This window comes from Saccoglossus kowalevskii, chromosome 10 (assembly GCF_978046115.1).
Source record: "Saccoglossus kowalevskii chromosome 10, keSacKowa6.1, whole genome shotgun sequence".
In the NCBI taxonomy this organism is placed as follows: Eukaryota; Metazoa; Hemichordata; class Enteropneusta; family Harrimaniidae; genus Saccoglossus; species Saccoglossus kowalevskii.
This window is the reverse complement of record NC_140650.1, coordinates 4,369,445-4,386,292: the sequence shown is the minus strand read 5'-3', so window position 1 is coordinate 4,386,292 and position 16,848 is coordinate 4,369,445. Positions and strand designations below refer to the sequence as shown.

Genomic DNA, 16,848 nt, shown 5'->3' with positions numbered 1-16,848 from the left:
TGTGTTTACGTTGTAGATTTCATCACCATGGCAACATACACAGTTAGTGAGTCTGCTAACTTCTATAATTTGTTCAATGAAGACTTTTGAGTTGAGTTCACAATGTTTGGAATTGATGGAAAAACTACTGAAGCTGTCCTTGTCTAGTGAGCATCACCTTACCTGTGTGTCCGCTGCTAAATGCTACGCTGGACTCGTCAACAAACACAAACAAGGTATGGGTTGCCTTCATTGAATATGATGGAACCATATGGTTTCCATAGTGACATTTACTTGGCAATATTATGGAAATGAGCAATTGAATATGAATGATTAACCATATATAGATATGCCCATATATAGATATGCCCATATATGGACATCAATAATTTTCACCAACATCCTGAAAATCCATACCTGAGTACATTCAGGCAGTGTTATTAGATTTGAGAAGTCACACCCTATCAGTTGAACACAATCAATACTCTTCAATAGTCCCATGTACTGTGAGTGTTCTCAATACACATTACATAAAGAACCAAGGCATGGGTTTCCTATTGATGAATAAATTAAACAAAAAAACATATAAAGTACCTGTTAGTTGTTCAGGGGGTTGACGGGGATGGACTAGAAGAATGTGCTACTGTCTATATATTCAAAAACTGGTTAGTACTGTTCCTGCCATCCAGAAAAAGTGTATTTGCACTCTGGGTGCTAGGTAGTGAATCTTGCTAATTTCATCTCTGATTATTTGTTTTAAAGGTACTGATTTGGATTCCTCACTCGAGACTGTAGTTGAATCAACCTGTAGGATGCTTCAAGATGAGATTTCAGACCAAAATATTTATAACCGACAGAAGGCATTAACACTCTGGTTATGGGTATGTACTTATCACTGAAAACAAAGCAGATTTTCTAATTTACCATTAAAGTGCTACAGTAGCACATACATGATGCTTATGACAAAAATGTCTCTGTACTTGTGGTCACGATATTTTATTAATCCAGTATCCAACAAATACAATGTTTGGGTGTGTGTCTGCTGGCGCTGTCTTTTTCCATTCATTTTGGCTCTCCATGGAGGCTTTCAACAGGTCATGTGTTAACTATGTCACTATCGATGATATCCATTTTCAGATTTATTCATTTCATGACTGTATCACTCAAGTTTTCTTCTTCCATTTTGTTTTCAGGTGACTAAAGCACTGGTATTAAGAGCACATTTCAAATCAACGCAATTTACAACCAAGTTAATTTCTTTATTTGAAGACCATCAACTTTCTCAGATGGCAGCTGATGGTTTTTACATCATTCTAAGTGAAAGTCAAGATGTATTGAATAAAGATATGCATTGTGATATTAAATTAATGTACAGACAGAGATTATTTATGCAGACATTGCCAAGAATACTGGCAGGATTTGAGAAAGCAAATGAAGGTAGGATTTGTCACGAATACAAATCTATCACTCATTCAGCAGCCAGCTTGCAATAAATAATGCCACACTCAAAATTGGATATCGTTATACTTTGTATTGCCATCAAGATTGATTGCATTACTTTGACAATAAACATCCATGTAATCAAACTTGTATATATACACATGTATGTACAATCACAAGTCGCAATAGGTCAGTCACTAACTAACATTACGGTACATGGTCCACTACAATATCACTGCCATCACAGTCCATGGATTACTAATCATTCACTGTATTCAAGTATCTATATATCACTAAACGTGCAGCCCTGTGATATTGTTGCAACCAGTCATCATGATGCAGTTAGTCCACCATCAAAGCATTGAGAAACCATTCATTCATTTATTCATTCAATCAATCATTTATTCATTCATTGGAAGACCAATAGGAGCAAGTCCCAGGTGGAGATGTAGGTTCGTGGGCACTTGGGAGTGAAATATTTTTTTTTTTGCTTTTTATTATCCAGTCTTGGCTATAGACTGTTAACCTGGGTGTTAATTTAATTTTGTGAAAAGTGATGAAAGTTGACCTTGGTGGTCAAAGGGTTAATCAACTGGCTTTGTTTATTTCCAGACAAGAAACAATATTACTTGAGTGCATTGTCTCATCTCCTGCAGTTTATACCAAAACAAGTATTGCTAAGTGAGTTACCTCCACTGATGCCAATGTTAGTACAGTCGCTGTACTGTCAAGATGTTGGATTATACGTCTCTACGTCAGACACGTTGTCCATGCTGATACAGGATGCACCCACTGTAATATCACTGTATGTAGATACCTTGCTGCCACAACTATTGACATTAAGTACATATCAACAAAGTATGGTAAGTGAATATAAACAGTGGGAGTAGATAATGTAGATTTTAGGGGTTCATTGATTGCTTTCTTCCACTTAATTTCTCCAGATGTGCAGACTAAATTTCTCAATTTTTGCTTCCCAGTTTATACTATACATGCTCCATATTTTTATTCTAAATCAGACTCAAAATAACTGTCAGCCATATTGTTACTAAAAAACAACTGATTCTGTTAAAATTTGTTATGTTGGTAATACCTGTTAGCAAACTGAGGTATGTGGCTGACTGGTGGCCATTTGTACATAATACTTAATACATAATTATTTTTTGCACATTTCTGCTACATACAAAATGCACACTATATTTGTTACATATTAATGTTTTTAATTCCCTTTTTGTGGCATAGCCAAGAGTCAAACTCCTAATGTTAACCATTCCCATATACATCACCATGGCATAGTCGGGATTGACTCCTCTCTGCTGCTTTCCTTTCCATGGTGTTTTAACCTTTTCACCACCAGTTTTCTCTTTTCATCACAAATTTACAAAATAGTCTGCATTTATAGTCTGCATTTCCTTCAGAAGACCGGGACAAATATAGCCAAATTTTTTAGTGTTCATTTCCATAGATATTGAAGAATATAAGAAAAAAGTGCAGACAAATTTGGGTGGGAAAGTCTAGTGGTGAGGTTAAGCACATACTACTTATACAGATTCTACACTTTCTTTACTTGGCCTTTTGTCAATTTCTAACACATTAGGCATATGTTTCCTCTATAAGAAACTTAAAATCTTACAATACTTATTTTAATACACAGATTTTGGAAGAATTATTACTTGCTAAACACGTATAACAATGAGAAATGACAAGATAAAAACTTGGCCAAATGAACAGTGCATACTAGGCTTCTCTCCTTGTTTGGAATCTTTAGCATTATGTTACGTAAATGTGATATAAGCTATGAATCACAATGTCAATGCATTCATCACTATGCCAGCACAATACATTGTCAGAAGAAATAATGTGAATACATTTTTTTACAGAAAGTGAGAATAGCCGCTCTGAAATGCATTGGTTTGTTTGTCACTCTGCCTACCCATGTGGTAAGTCTGTAATGTATTGGTTTGTTAGTCACTATGCCTACCCATGTGGTAAGTCTGTAATGTATTGGTTTGTTAGTCACTATGCCTACCCATGTGGTAAGTCTGTAATGTATTGGTTTGTTAGTCACTATGCCTACCCATGTGGTAAGTCTGTAATGTATTGGTTTGTTTGTCACTCTGCCTACCCATGTGGTAAGTCTGTAATGTATTGGTTTGTTAGTCACTATGCCTACCCATGTGGTAAGTCTGTAATGTATTGGTTTGCCTACCAATGTGGTAAGTCTGTAATGTATTGGTTTAATCACTATGCCTACCCATGTGGTAAGTCTGTAATGTATTGGTTTGTTAGTCACTCTGCCTACCCATGTGGTAAGTCTAATGTATTGGTTTGTTAGTCACTCTGCCTACCCATGTGGTAAGTCTAATGTATTGGTTTGTTTGTCACTCTGCCTACCCATGTGGTAAGTCTGTAATGTATTGGTTTGTTAGTCACTCTGCCTACCCATGTGGTAAGTCTGTAATGTATTGGTTTGTTAGTCACTCTGCCTACCCATGTGGTAAGTCTGTAATGTATTGGTTTGTTAGTCACTCTGCCTACCCATGTGGTAAGTCTGTAATGTATTGGTTTGTTAGTCACTCTGCCTACCCATGTGGTAAGTCTGTAATGTATTGGTTTGTTAGTCACTCTGCCTACCCATGTGGTAAGTCTGTAATGTATTGGTTTGCTTGTCACTCTGCCTACCCATGTGGTAAGTCTGAAGTGCATCTACACTTACTTTACAGATATATCCTCGACAAAAGGAAGTAGTCAGGAGATTGGCATCCGTTTTAGATGACAGGAAAAGACTTGTCAGACAACAAGCAGTAACAGCAAGGGGACTGTGGTAAGTAATATATTCAGATTAGGTTTGTAATACTTGGCTGTACATTTGAAATGCAATAGTACAAGGCACTGGATGACGATTTCCATCTTGCATCCGTAGTTGCAATACTCAGTTATGTCATTTTATTTACGTTACAGGTTTCTACTTGAAGCACCAAAGAAATGAAATGCAATTACCAGTTTCCTCTCTGATTATCATCTGATTTTTCACTTCATTTTTCATTGTAGTTACAACATAAATCATGTTCTGAAATTCATTCAATTTATTGGTTAAGTGTATTGCAAAATACAACAAATATTTTACTGAACATTTGTGTCTTGTTTCATCTCTATTCATCAAGTTACTGCTAAATTGACATTTATTCTGCATCCACTTCTAAATACATCACTGGTTTCAGACAACTCAAATGTGTTTTGCTGTACATAGTTTTTTTTTTGCTTCTTCTTTTTGACTTGTATGTTTCTTTTTACACCATTTCATAGGCTAATAAAATATTATTACAGGTACACATCATGGAGGCCACAGATATTTTAAAATACCGGAAGAAATAAATAAAATATTCATTGTCTAAATTGAAAGTCTCTGTAAAGACTAAAACACAAAACCTATAATCAGCTTCCATGTTTTTGAAATGTTACGACAAGTCATTTCACCAATCCACTGTAACATTAGACAGCTGTCTTTTCTATATCTTCACAAGTGATGTGAAATGTATTTGAAATGCCCAATGTTTTCTACTTTGGGAAGGTGGTAACCATAAACCACATACATGTTAGTCTGCATCCAATGTCGTATTGACAAGTTTTTAAATATTTAAAATCAATAACATTACACTTACAAAAAAAAGTACTGTAAAATACTTTATTTTAGCTGAATAACTTTTTGGGTGTTTTGTATTTTTGACAAGTTGAATGTGTAAAATATAGAAAAAAAGGTATATTCACTGGATTTTATTTTCACAGATCATTCCTTCAGCGAAAATAAAGTATTTTACAGTACTGTAATTGTTAGCAATAACACTGATGGTTGTTTCACAATGGAATTGTATAAAAGGTTGCTAACAATTATTAAAGTCCTAGTTTGACAGTTGAGTCAAAGCATATATACCGGTACAAGGCAGAAATTGATACGTCTAAAAAAACCTTTCAAATAAGCTGCTCTCTGATTGGTCTGAACATCTGGGCTGGGTAGCCAATCAGACATTGACTCAAGTTTGATGCAATACTTTTCAACTATACACTGGAAAATACAAAATGGCTGACATCACAAGTATTGATTCCTCAGCATGCTTGACACTTGATTTCTCGTGCAAAAAATTGGTTGAATATTTATTAATGGATACAAAAATAAATATCTTAACTATAATTGTTTTATCATGACTGAGGAAGAGAGAATCTATTTGCTTTCATCCTCATTAGTAATAGTGCCGGGCTCCACCGAGTCAGATACACTTTGAAGCTCTTCATTTTCCGTTTGTTTTTTGGATGTTTCCTCCAATGAAGATTGGTTTTCCCCACTACAGCCAGCAACAGGAGCTTCTGACACTTTAGTTGAACTGAAATAAACATAAATAAACTAAACTCTAAGTGAATGTTTCAACTATAGGGTCATTTTAGATACTTTAATTGCTATGATATCAGTGTCAGGTGGGGTTGCTAGGATACCAGTGTCAGGTGGGGTCATCACAAAGTTGCAGTCGTTCATGCACACTGATAGAGCACAAAAATAACCTACATTAAAAATTGTGACAAAATGGCAGCAAATTATCTTAAAATCCTATTACAAGAATCCACTTAGTGTGCAACAGGTACTACTTACTGTTCATTGCTTTAACACATGCAACATCAGAATATGGATCTACACCATTCCACCAACCTCATACATGAAAGAATGCCTGACAACTTACCTTGCTGGTTTTTTCTTCAACACTGTAGCTACTGACTGCAGAATATCATGATGTGCTGTCTGCATATGTCTAATCAACGTAGCTTCTTTGGCGTATTTCCCATTACAGTATCCACATTTTAAACTTTCAACACTGGAATGCACACTTCGCAAGTGTCGATTTAAATCCCCTAATATAGAAAAAGAATACCAAGCATCAAATACGTTAAACTTACTGCATTTATTTTTCATGATATATGGCAGATTTCAAAAATAGCTGGCTCTGTCTATGCATCGCGTTCCATCCATGACACTTGGATGGTTGAACTGGTATTTACTTTCATGAAACATCCTACACTTCGAAATTGTATTATATGAAGCAAGATTATACTTGAATTCAGATGAAGATGAGATACATCAAACATACACATATAATTCCCATGAAATGTAAATGTTTGTTCTTTGACAAGTGTGCAATCTAGACTGGTTTACACAGGTTTTGCTGTACCAGAAATAATAATATTTCTCTGCTACAGCAATACACATTGGCACATTCAATACTACAATTAAACTCCCCATAGACAACAATGAACGAATTTGAAAAGCCAGGTTAATTTCACACCCAGTCTAAACGACAAACTAAAATGGATTTTGTACTTGCAACATTGGAAAAGTTGACTTCGTTCAGTAACAAAACTGTCACTAAAATTCCACACAAATCCAAATTTGCTTATTCTTGTATCATATTCAATAACACTGTTCCAAATACAAGCATTCCATTCCTTACAAAAAGTTCTTTTCAAAATTCAGTAGATTACATCGTGCCTAATTGTGTCCCAACACCTAGATATAAATTCAAATTGTGGTCTGAAACCTACATACCTGATTGAAAAAATGCTGTCATACATACATGGCATTGAAAAGGTTTCTCTTTAGTATGAAATCGAATATGAACAGTGAGATCAGACTTCCTGATAAACCCCTTAGCACACAGCTGACACCGGTAAGGTTGGCTACCATCATGAATATGTACATGTCTCTTCAAATCACACTTCTGGAGAAATTTACGTTCACAAAACTCACACTTATATCTGTGATCATTCTGTCAAGAAAATAATTCATTTGGCTGTAAATTTTCCCTTCTGAGCACCAAAATCAACTCCAGGCACCATTCGCAAAATAGTTCCATTTGTAGTATGCTTTTTTTCCCCACACAGAAAATGTTGACAAAAATTTCAACTATTTTTGATCAAAAATTAGAAACAATATCACATTTTGGTCCAAAATTAAGATTGAATTCAGTGAAAATTTACCTCATTTTGTGAAATTAGCGATTAAAGAGTTACTGCTTGTACCAACATTTATTGTCATAATTTATGCAAAAAATCAAGATAGATATCGTGGATGCTTATCCACGTATGTGTTTCTCGATTCAATTATATTTGTTGTTGTTTAATTATAGTTATTATTTTTCATTCGTATTTACTTTGTATCGATAGACAACCATTTTCTGTATTTGTTCGTTTTCGTTTCATTCGATTCCAAGCATTATTCTCTGAGTTATGTCTGTTAGAAGCCGTTTCATGCTTCATTTCACCTCACAATACATGTATTCCTATGACAAAGAAGCACAAATCAATTTATTGTAAGCCATTTACGTAATGTTCACAAACATGCCTTTATCACAGCGAACACAAGAGAAGTCGCAACTTTGTAGCGGATTAAGCCGAAATGTTTATTCTATAGTGACCTTCTCACATGGCACACCAATCATAGCGTTTTTCCTTCAATTTTAAAATCCGCGGTGTAATCCTATTAACCCTATATAAAGGGTGTTTTAGTGCATGTTTAGTGTGGATTGTTCTAATTGTACTTTGATGCCAGACTTGTCTTCCGAAATAAACGACGTATTACAGTCTACTATAGTCTCTTGTGTTACCATTACACAATCACAGTGCTCACAGTTTTTTGGACCTGATCGAATGTGTGCGATAGACAGCCACATTTTGGTGCCGAGACCAGGATACTCTACAACTCCAAACTACTCAACTTACAACGCACACTAATCGAGACAATTTCCCGTCGACCAACAGCATGGCTAACAATGAAGATCGAGATTCCGTCGCTGTCGACCTCACGCAACAAAAGAAGAACAGAACAACGGCGAGGAGACAACTCACCACGATAATGAAACAGATCGAAACACTCATTGCAGACTACGATAAACAAGAAGACAAGAAGCTGGCATTGCAAAACATTTCTCAATTATTCGATGTCTCGAAAGTACGTCTGGATCGTCTGATCTCCGTAGACGCCGAAATTCTCAACATGATCCCACCCGAACATCCAGAATTCGATGAAACAGATTTGTATGAGATTGAAGCAACGACACGACATCTCAAAGTTTCATACTTCTTAAGAGACGCAGTCGCAGCGAACTCCGGAAGTTCACAAGCTGCAACTACATCACAAGTTAACCAAGTTCAGCCTACACAAGTTCAACAATCACCAAGGTTCAAGTCTATTCAGCTACCGAAACTTGAGATTCCTACATTTCAAGGGAATCCCATTCTCTGGACTGAATTCTATGATACGTACAACGCTGCTATTCATTCAATCAGTTGTCTAATGTCCAGAAATTCACGTATCTCCGAAGTTTTCTTGGAGGCGAAGCTAAGCGACTCATTGACGGACTTGCCACGACTGACGTAAACTATGATACTGCCATTGAACTTCTCGAGAAACGGTATGGGAACAAGCAAGACATCATTAACGCCTACATGACGGCTCTATGGGAACAAGTACCGCCAGAGAACAACCCAACTAGTCTCAGACGATTCCACGACGAGTTGGAAACCATCATTCGAGGCTTGACAAATCTTGGTGAGGATGAAACTAATTATGGCAAGTTACTTATACCTCTACTATTACAGAAATTACCGACTGATTTCCAACGTCAACTTGCCCGTAACAACTCGAACAACGAATGGACATTATCCCGTCTGAGCGAACTCATGTCAAATGAAATACGGGTTTTATCAATCGGTGAAGGTATAAATCTCGATAGCCAACCGAATTCAACCGTCGCTACGTTCTACACAAGAACTACAGCCCGCGAATCTACCACTTCTAGAAATAATTATTCCACACCCCATGGTTATAAATCGACAAACGGACATGATTCTGCCAATAGTTATAACCCTGGTAACCGAAAAAGACCGTCATAACGATCCTGCGTGTACTGCCGTGGACCTCACAACCCCACGGATTGCGTCAAAATACCCGACCATAAGACGAGAATGGATATTGTTAAACGCAGACAACTTTGCTACAATTGTCTCGGAACACACAAACAATGTAAATCTCAATACACGTGTAGACGTTGCCAGGGGAAACATCACACCTCGGTCCACGATGAAGGAAACGCTTCCAAGCCATCTGAAGTTAGAACTGCCAACGTCAGTGTGAATTTCTCTCACGCATCTCGCAACCCGTCTCAATGCTCGTATCAGGGGAGACGTAGTACACCTGATCCATGAACACGCCGTGTCTTACTAAAGACAGCCAAAATTCCAACAACGTGCGGAGGGAAAACAACCATCGCGACAGTTCTATTCGACGAAGGTGCGAATCGTTCGTTCGTAACCAAAAGATTTGCGCAAGCCATCGATGCTAAAGTACACAGTTCAGAAGTACTCAACCTGAAATCTTTTTCAAATCCACGTACTGGATTCAAGACAATTCCGTGTACCACTCTACAGTTGCATCAACGCAACGGCAATCGCACACCTATAGACCTCCTTTACGTGGAAGAAATCTCCGACAATCTAACGAACAATGTAAACACTGATATCAAACAACTTAATTATCTTCGCAAACTCAAGCTTGCGCATCCAATTTCCGATGAACCTACTATGACGATCAACATTTTAATAGGTGTGGATCGGTATTGGGATTTTGTTGGAAATCACGTAATCCGAGGCCACGGTCCCACAGCTGTCAGCTCGTGTTTCGGATACTTACTATCAGGACCCATCTACACCGGTGAGCCACGTACGAAACACGTACAAGCATTTCACCTCACCGCAATCCCGTCCGATGATGAACTGCTCGCCAAGAACGTCGCTTCGTTTTGGGAACTGGAATCGATCGGTATTCGCGATCCAATAAACCCCCCGGAAAAGAAGACAACCGACGACGAACAATTCAAACAATATACAGAAAATTGTTTGTCCGAAGAAAATAATCGTTTCATCGCCAAACTACCATGGAGGTCTAGCCACTACTCACTGCTGACAAATTTTGACATTGCGAACAAACGCACTCGTCATATGATCAAGAAACTGCCACGTGATATTACTCAAGTCTACGATAAAATCATCTCGGATCAACTAAAAGCCGGTTTTATCGAGCGAGTAGAACAAGATGACACTACCAGTGGTCACTATCTCCCTCATCGTTCAGTTAAACGCGATAGCTCATCAACTCCAATCCGCATCGTGTACGACTGCAGTGCAACTTCCAGAATCGGACAACCAAGTTTAAACGACTGTCTGGAAACAGGACCCCCACTATTGAACGACCTAACCGCAATGTTAGTTCGTTTTCGCTCCAATCCAGTCGCATTAGCAAGCGATATCGAAAAAGCCTTCCTACAAATACGACTCACAGACGAAGACCGTAATTATACGAAATTCCTGTGGTTGTCTGACATAAACGATCTAACCAGTGAATTCACGACATACCAATTCACTTCCGTATTGTTTGGAGCCACGTGCAGCCCGTTTATACTGAACGCCGCTATCAAGACTCTAATAAACAATCATCCGAATATACCTGCTGCCAACGATCTACAACAAAACATCTATGTTGATGACGTAGTAACCGGTAGTCGTGATACTAACGAAGCTATAAAATTCTATGAAGACTCAACGAAATTATTGTCTACACATGGATTTAATCTTCGATCATGGAGTACAAATGATCAAACCACCCGTGATGTCATTAAACAAGACAGTAAAGCGAATCCTAACACTACTGTTAACGTGCTAGGTGTAAAGTGGAACACTGAAAGTGACGTCATCTACCTGAAACCACTAAACTCACCAAATATCAACGCCATGACCACAAAGCGTGAAGTAGTCAGTTTCGCCGCCAGTCTCTATGACCCACTAGGTCTCCTCCTTTCACCGGTGCATGTTCGAGCGAAGTTGTTTATTCAATCGCTATGGAAACTGAATCTTCATTGGGATACACCTATATCCGACGAACTCAATACTAATTGGACTAACATAGCTCACGATCTACGAGAGGTAACAAACATTTGCGTTAACCGACATTACTTTGCCGACAATACCGATAACAAGAACAACAACATCGAGATACATGCATTCTCAGACGCTTCAACCAAAGCCTATGGTGGTGCTGTGTACATAAAGTCAGGAAACCAAACTTCGTTGGTGATGTCAAAGACACGTGTTGCACCAACCAATAAAAATACGCTGACTTTGCCTCGTCTTGAACTCATAGCTGCTTTGACCACAACCCGACTCAGTAAATTTGTCTCCAATGCGTTGTCAGTGAAATATAATATCACTCGTCGCGTGTTGTGGTCAGACTCCCAGATAGTTCTGCACTGGATAAATTCCCGCGGCAAACCAGACCTACAGTTTCCCACAAGAAAGTAGGTACGTACCGACCAGCTCAAATCCTGCCGATTTACTAACCCGCGGACTTAAATGTGAAGAATTACGCAACTCTACCCTCTGGTGGACCGGTCCCTCATGGTTGAAAAATCGCGCCTTATGGCCTGCATGCGAACTCTTTGATGCCGACACGATATCTGACATAACCGTGAATCATTTACTAACTGGCGACACCCATGAACCAATCAAAGCTATACACTGATCCATTTCACCCGATACGATGACGAAACACGACTCTAATTCAATCACAAGGCAACCCCCTACTCCGAACAGCCACTCATTCTATCTGAGACGATCAACACGCAAGGCCGCGATACAAGCCCAAGAACGGATTTATCATCTGTCGAAGTCTGAACTTTAAAGTTGTAATACATGTACATATATTAGGGAACAAATATGTCTTTTACTATTTGAATTGAATCAACAACAAACATATTCATTACTGTGCGATGTACGTTTTCTCGCGCCCCGAGTATATCGTGGATGCTTATCCACGTGTGTGTTTCTCGATTCAATTATATTTGTTGTTGTTTAATTATAGTTATTATTTTTCATTCGTATTTACTTTGTATCGATAGACAACCATTTTCTGTATTTGTTCGTTTTCGTTTCATTCGATTCCAAGCATTATTCTCTGAGTTATGTCTGTTAGAAGCCGTTTCATGCTTCATTTCACCTCACAATACATGTATTCCTATGACAAAGAAGCACAAATCAATTTATTGTAAGCCATTTACGTAATGTTCACAAACATGCCTTTATCACAGCGAACACAAGAGAAGTCGCAACTTTGTAGCGGATTAAGCCAAAATGTTTATTCTATAGTGACCTTCTCACATGGCACACCAATCATAGCGTTTTTCCTCCAATTTTAAAATCCGCGGTGTAATCCTATTAACCCTATATAAAGGGTGTTTTAGTGCATGTTTAGTGTGGATTGTTCTAATTGTACTTTGATGCCAGACTTGTCTTCCGAAATAAACGACGTATTACAGTCTACTATAGTCTCTTGTGTTACCATTACACAATCACAGTGCTCACAGTTTTTTTGGACCTGATCGAATGTGTGCGATAGATAGAACCAGTTTATTTATTTTGCAACACAAATAATGCTAATCTCAGGTACCGAGCACAGAAAAGTAAAGTTAAATATGAATTTTGTTAGTCTGACATTATAAAAAGGGACATTTTACGGAGCAACCTATTGAGGTCTCTTATGAAAAATTGAGGCAAGGAGAAAACACTGCAGGTTGTGCTCAAAGAAGACACTACCACTAATATTAAACTTTCTGGGTCGATAAAAAACTGGGTCCATAGCACCAAGAGGTAAATGATTTCCCCAAGACTTTTTCAGACCTTTTCCTAAACTTTCTCATTCGCATTCCCCCCCCCCCCCAAGACATTTTGACCCTAAATTCAGGCCAACATCATCACCAAAGCTCATCAAAGTTCTGTGGATATAGTAATTTCTTGGCGAAAACAGGCCTTTCAAAAATGAATTAATAACTATGAAGAAATTTAAAGATTCTCAAAGATTTTTTTATTTTTCCTGTAATTTAAAGACGACTCAAAGACTTTCCAGACCTCAAAAAATGCAATGACTTTCAAAGGATTTTTCCATCACTATGGACCCTGAAAAAGTGCCTTAATACTTACATTTGTATTAACTGTATGTATCAATCTATGTCTAGTATAGTTTCCCATACGATTAAAAGTAGCACTGCAGAGATCACATTTGAATGGCCTGGCTCCGACATGTGACATCAAGTGAACCTTTAATGAACTATGAGTGCTATAGCTCTTCTGACAAACATTACATATGAATTCTTTCTTCGTCTTCTTAGCTGTAATAAACAGATTTGAGATATAAAATGAAATTTGATCAGCTCTTCAAATATAATAGCATCACAAACACAGGCTGCCCTTTCTGAGGCAAGAGCACATAAAAGTTACTCTTGGAAGACAAGAATAAACCCACATGATTTCTATCAACAACTGTAGACAATGATTAATTATTTTTGTTGGTCTTAAATACTAAAAGCATAAAAATGTGCAAAATTTAACACTCTGTGTAAAACATTTTTTGGGAAAAATTTTGGTGTACAAAGGGTGATTTACATTTAATTTTATTACTAAAAATTCTTTCAATAGACCTAAAATGCAGATGGCTGCCAAGATGTCATCAAGAGAAAAAGAACTATAAAGTGACTTGTTTTTGCCTTGCAAATGGTGTTCTCTGCCATCAGCGACAACACTGTAACAAAGGTATTTGAAACAGTGAATGATGGGAGTATAACTGAAATATATAACTCTCCTTTATAGTGAAGATGTTAACCCCATGAAGTACCAGCATGTGTGATATTTTTAGGGTCATATGTAAGGTCTAATTACCTCTTATCATGTGAAGAATTACAAGAAATGGACATCGTACCTGTTGGTTCTTCAGCCTGCCCACTTTGATCCACGATAGCTTCAGAAGTGATGTACGTGTCATGTATGATAATACTATGAGCATTAACTGGATTCCCATCCTCGGAGATAGTACTATCTGCAATTTTTAGCTCACCAGTCATCTGCAAACTATCCGTCCCACTAGATCCAACCTGTTCCATGCAAGTTACGTTATCCGCATTTACAGTAATAATAGCTTGAGTACTGTCTGGGATAAACGACTGTGTAGAAAGGTGTCGATTCACTGGTAGCGGATTCTGGAATAGATGAGACTGACCGACCCCTGTCAGACTCACTTCTTCCACATCTGATTGGTTGATGGTTGTCAAGGTTACCGTTTCCTGGGATTGTGATGGACTGTTAGTCATTGTTATGACTGATTGGCTTGGAAACTCGCATGATTGGCTGATTAGACTCTTTGACACGGTAGTACTTGAAACTTCACTGCTTTCTTCAGCTGTTGAGTACGTAAGCTCACCTCCCATGTTGACAGTTAGATTCTGGTTTGGGTTAGTTGACATTAACTCAGCCATGCTTGATAAACACTCTGTACTTGAAATCTGACAGCTCTGTTTGGGCAACGCATCTATGAACTCTGAATCACCCATCAGGACTCTTTCATTCTGTGGCTGCTCATCAATTTTTACTTCCAGTAACATCGGCATTGGGTGTATTTCATCACCTGTAAGAAATATTAGATGCAACTGTTATAACCCTCTGGGCACCATCATTTTTCTGATCAAAATTTGGTGCAACAGTTTGTTGGTTTTTATGTATTCTTCTAGATATTTGTTTGGATAATTTTGAACCAAATCAACATAATTTTCTATGGACTACAAATCTTGATCAACATTTTGGAAAAATTAGGAAAAAAAGGGGGGGCTTAAAATTTATGAATGGTGACAAAAGTTGAGTTAAAGACAAACTTTTGCAAATTTTAGGAGTCTGGGAAAATCAATGATGAAGTTAATATTTTACTGGGTTCAAATTCAACACCATTTTCATTGGGTTTTTAAAAGACAAGTCATTACCTTGACTAAAAATAATGGAACAGCCTAGTTAATACATTAACATTAACCTGTTTTCCCATTAAAAAAAGAGAGTAGTAAGCAGCAGCGACTACTCTAAAATACTTTATTTTCGCTAGGAATTAATTTTCACTATTTTCGCTATTTTCTCCTATATTTTACATTCACCTTGTCAAAAATCAGTGAAAATAAATTCCATAAAAAAAACACCCAAAAAGTCTTTTCGGCAAAAATTAATTCCATGCAGTACTAATATTTTACAGTAAATCATGACAACTTTAAGAAAGAAGCTGAGAATCATGTAGTTGATTATGTTTATCATATTTCTAATTTTGTTTGAAAACTTTTTTTGACATATTGAGCTGTTTTATTGGTCAAGTGCAAGTCTTCGAGAACTGTGACTGTCTGAAAACTGGCATAGAGAGTATATGATGAATTTAAAAACCTTGCTCAGTCATTCTAAGGACAGCATGTGGACAATTGATACACATTGCTATGTATCAGTATATGTTTTATTGCTATTTTTAAATCAGCCAATTTTAATAAAATTATCAGTCATCCTTAGCATAGTATTTGTTGCATCTAACTCCTGATTGGTGGGCACAAGTTCAAATCTTACCTGGGGTTGAACCTGGGTGAGTGTGCCACAGATTCAGTGGGAAGGCTAAATCTACTGGCTGAGATTAATTCACTAACAGATATGATTTGGGGGGAATCTTGGTTAAGGTCCACAGGTGCTTGTGTTTGACAGGACATTGATATTGAAACCAGGATAGCACATTAAACTGGCATTATGACAGAAAAAAGGTCACACAGAATCAAATTTGGAGGGACTGTGATGTAGCATAATTTACTTGTGGAGGGACTGTGATGTAGCATAATTTACTTGTGGAGGGACTGTGATGTAGCATAATTTACTTGTGGAGGGACTGTGATGTAGCATAATTTACTTGTGGAGGGACTGTGATGTAGCATAATTTACTTGTCTATTTCTTATTTACATTTGCAAATTAATTTAAAGAATTTGAGGAAGTCGACAAAAAGTTGCATTCAAAAGGATCTTCATTCACTCCATACTCCTAGCGCCTAGTTTAAGTTGTCAAAAAAGATCTTAATTCTATTCACCGCCAACGGTCAGTTTGATAATACACAGTCTCTCTGATAGAGAGTCTCTCTGTTAATATAACCGCATCACCATCATCCATAGTATTACATTGTACATCCTGCTGGGAACTGATAAATAACATTAATAATGAATAACATAACAGTGACGGTGATAAATGGAGGAAAATCCGACACGAAAACTGAAATAAACGGCAATATTTTCAGTCACTGAAAATCTGTGGCTTTTTTTTAGAACCACTCATCGCCAATAAAATACTATCAATGTTCAATTTATGAGCACAGCCCAATATACTTCTGTACGACTTACCCGCACTGTTATCGACGTTGAATTCTTGGTTCTGACCCGGTTGCTCCGCGGAAAAAGTTACTTCGCTCATGATTACAAACGGGGCTCGTTTACTCCGCGAAGGAA

At 37.5% G+C, this 16,848-nt stretch overlaps 2 protein-coding genes across 2 annotated transcripts in view; one reads left to right on the top strand and one right to left on the bottom strand.

Annotated features, from left to right (window-relative positions):
* LOC100372620 (MMS19 nucleotide excision repair protein homolog) overlaps window positions 1-4,749 on the top strand; it is a 21,508-nt gene extending 16,759 nt beyond the window's left edge. Inside the window, exons 16-22 of the mRNA XM_085504165.1 lie at window positions 17-215; window positions 742-860; window positions 1,173-1,416; window positions 2,032-2,282; window positions 3,300-3,359; window positions 4,143-4,243; window positions 4,381-4,749. Coding sequence (XP_085360291.1) covers window positions 17-215; window positions 742-860; window positions 1,173-1,416; window positions 2,032-2,282; window positions 3,300-3,359; window positions 4,143-4,243; window positions 4,381-4,408 — 1,002 coding nt within the window. The 3' untranslated portion in view covers window positions 4,409-4,749. The remainder of the gene's footprint in view (window positions 1-16; window positions 216-741; window positions 861-1,172; window positions 1,417-2,031; window positions 2,283-3,299; window positions 3,360-4,142; window positions 4,244-4,380) is intronic.
* On the bottom strand, window positions 4,488-16,848 carry LOC102802189 (uncharacterized). The gene is made up of 6 exons (XM_006817097.3): window positions 16,744-16,848; window positions 14,264-14,965; window positions 13,489-13,676; window positions 7,010-7,229; window positions 6,150-6,318; window positions 4,488-5,798 (listed from the first exon to the last, which is right to left on the bottom strand). Exons 1-6 carry the CDS (start codon window positions 16,811-16,813, stop codon window positions 5,639-5,641), a joined length of 1,509 nt encoding a protein of 502 aa, XP_006817160.1. The 5' UTR covers window positions 16,814-16,848; the 3' UTR covers window positions 4,488-5,638.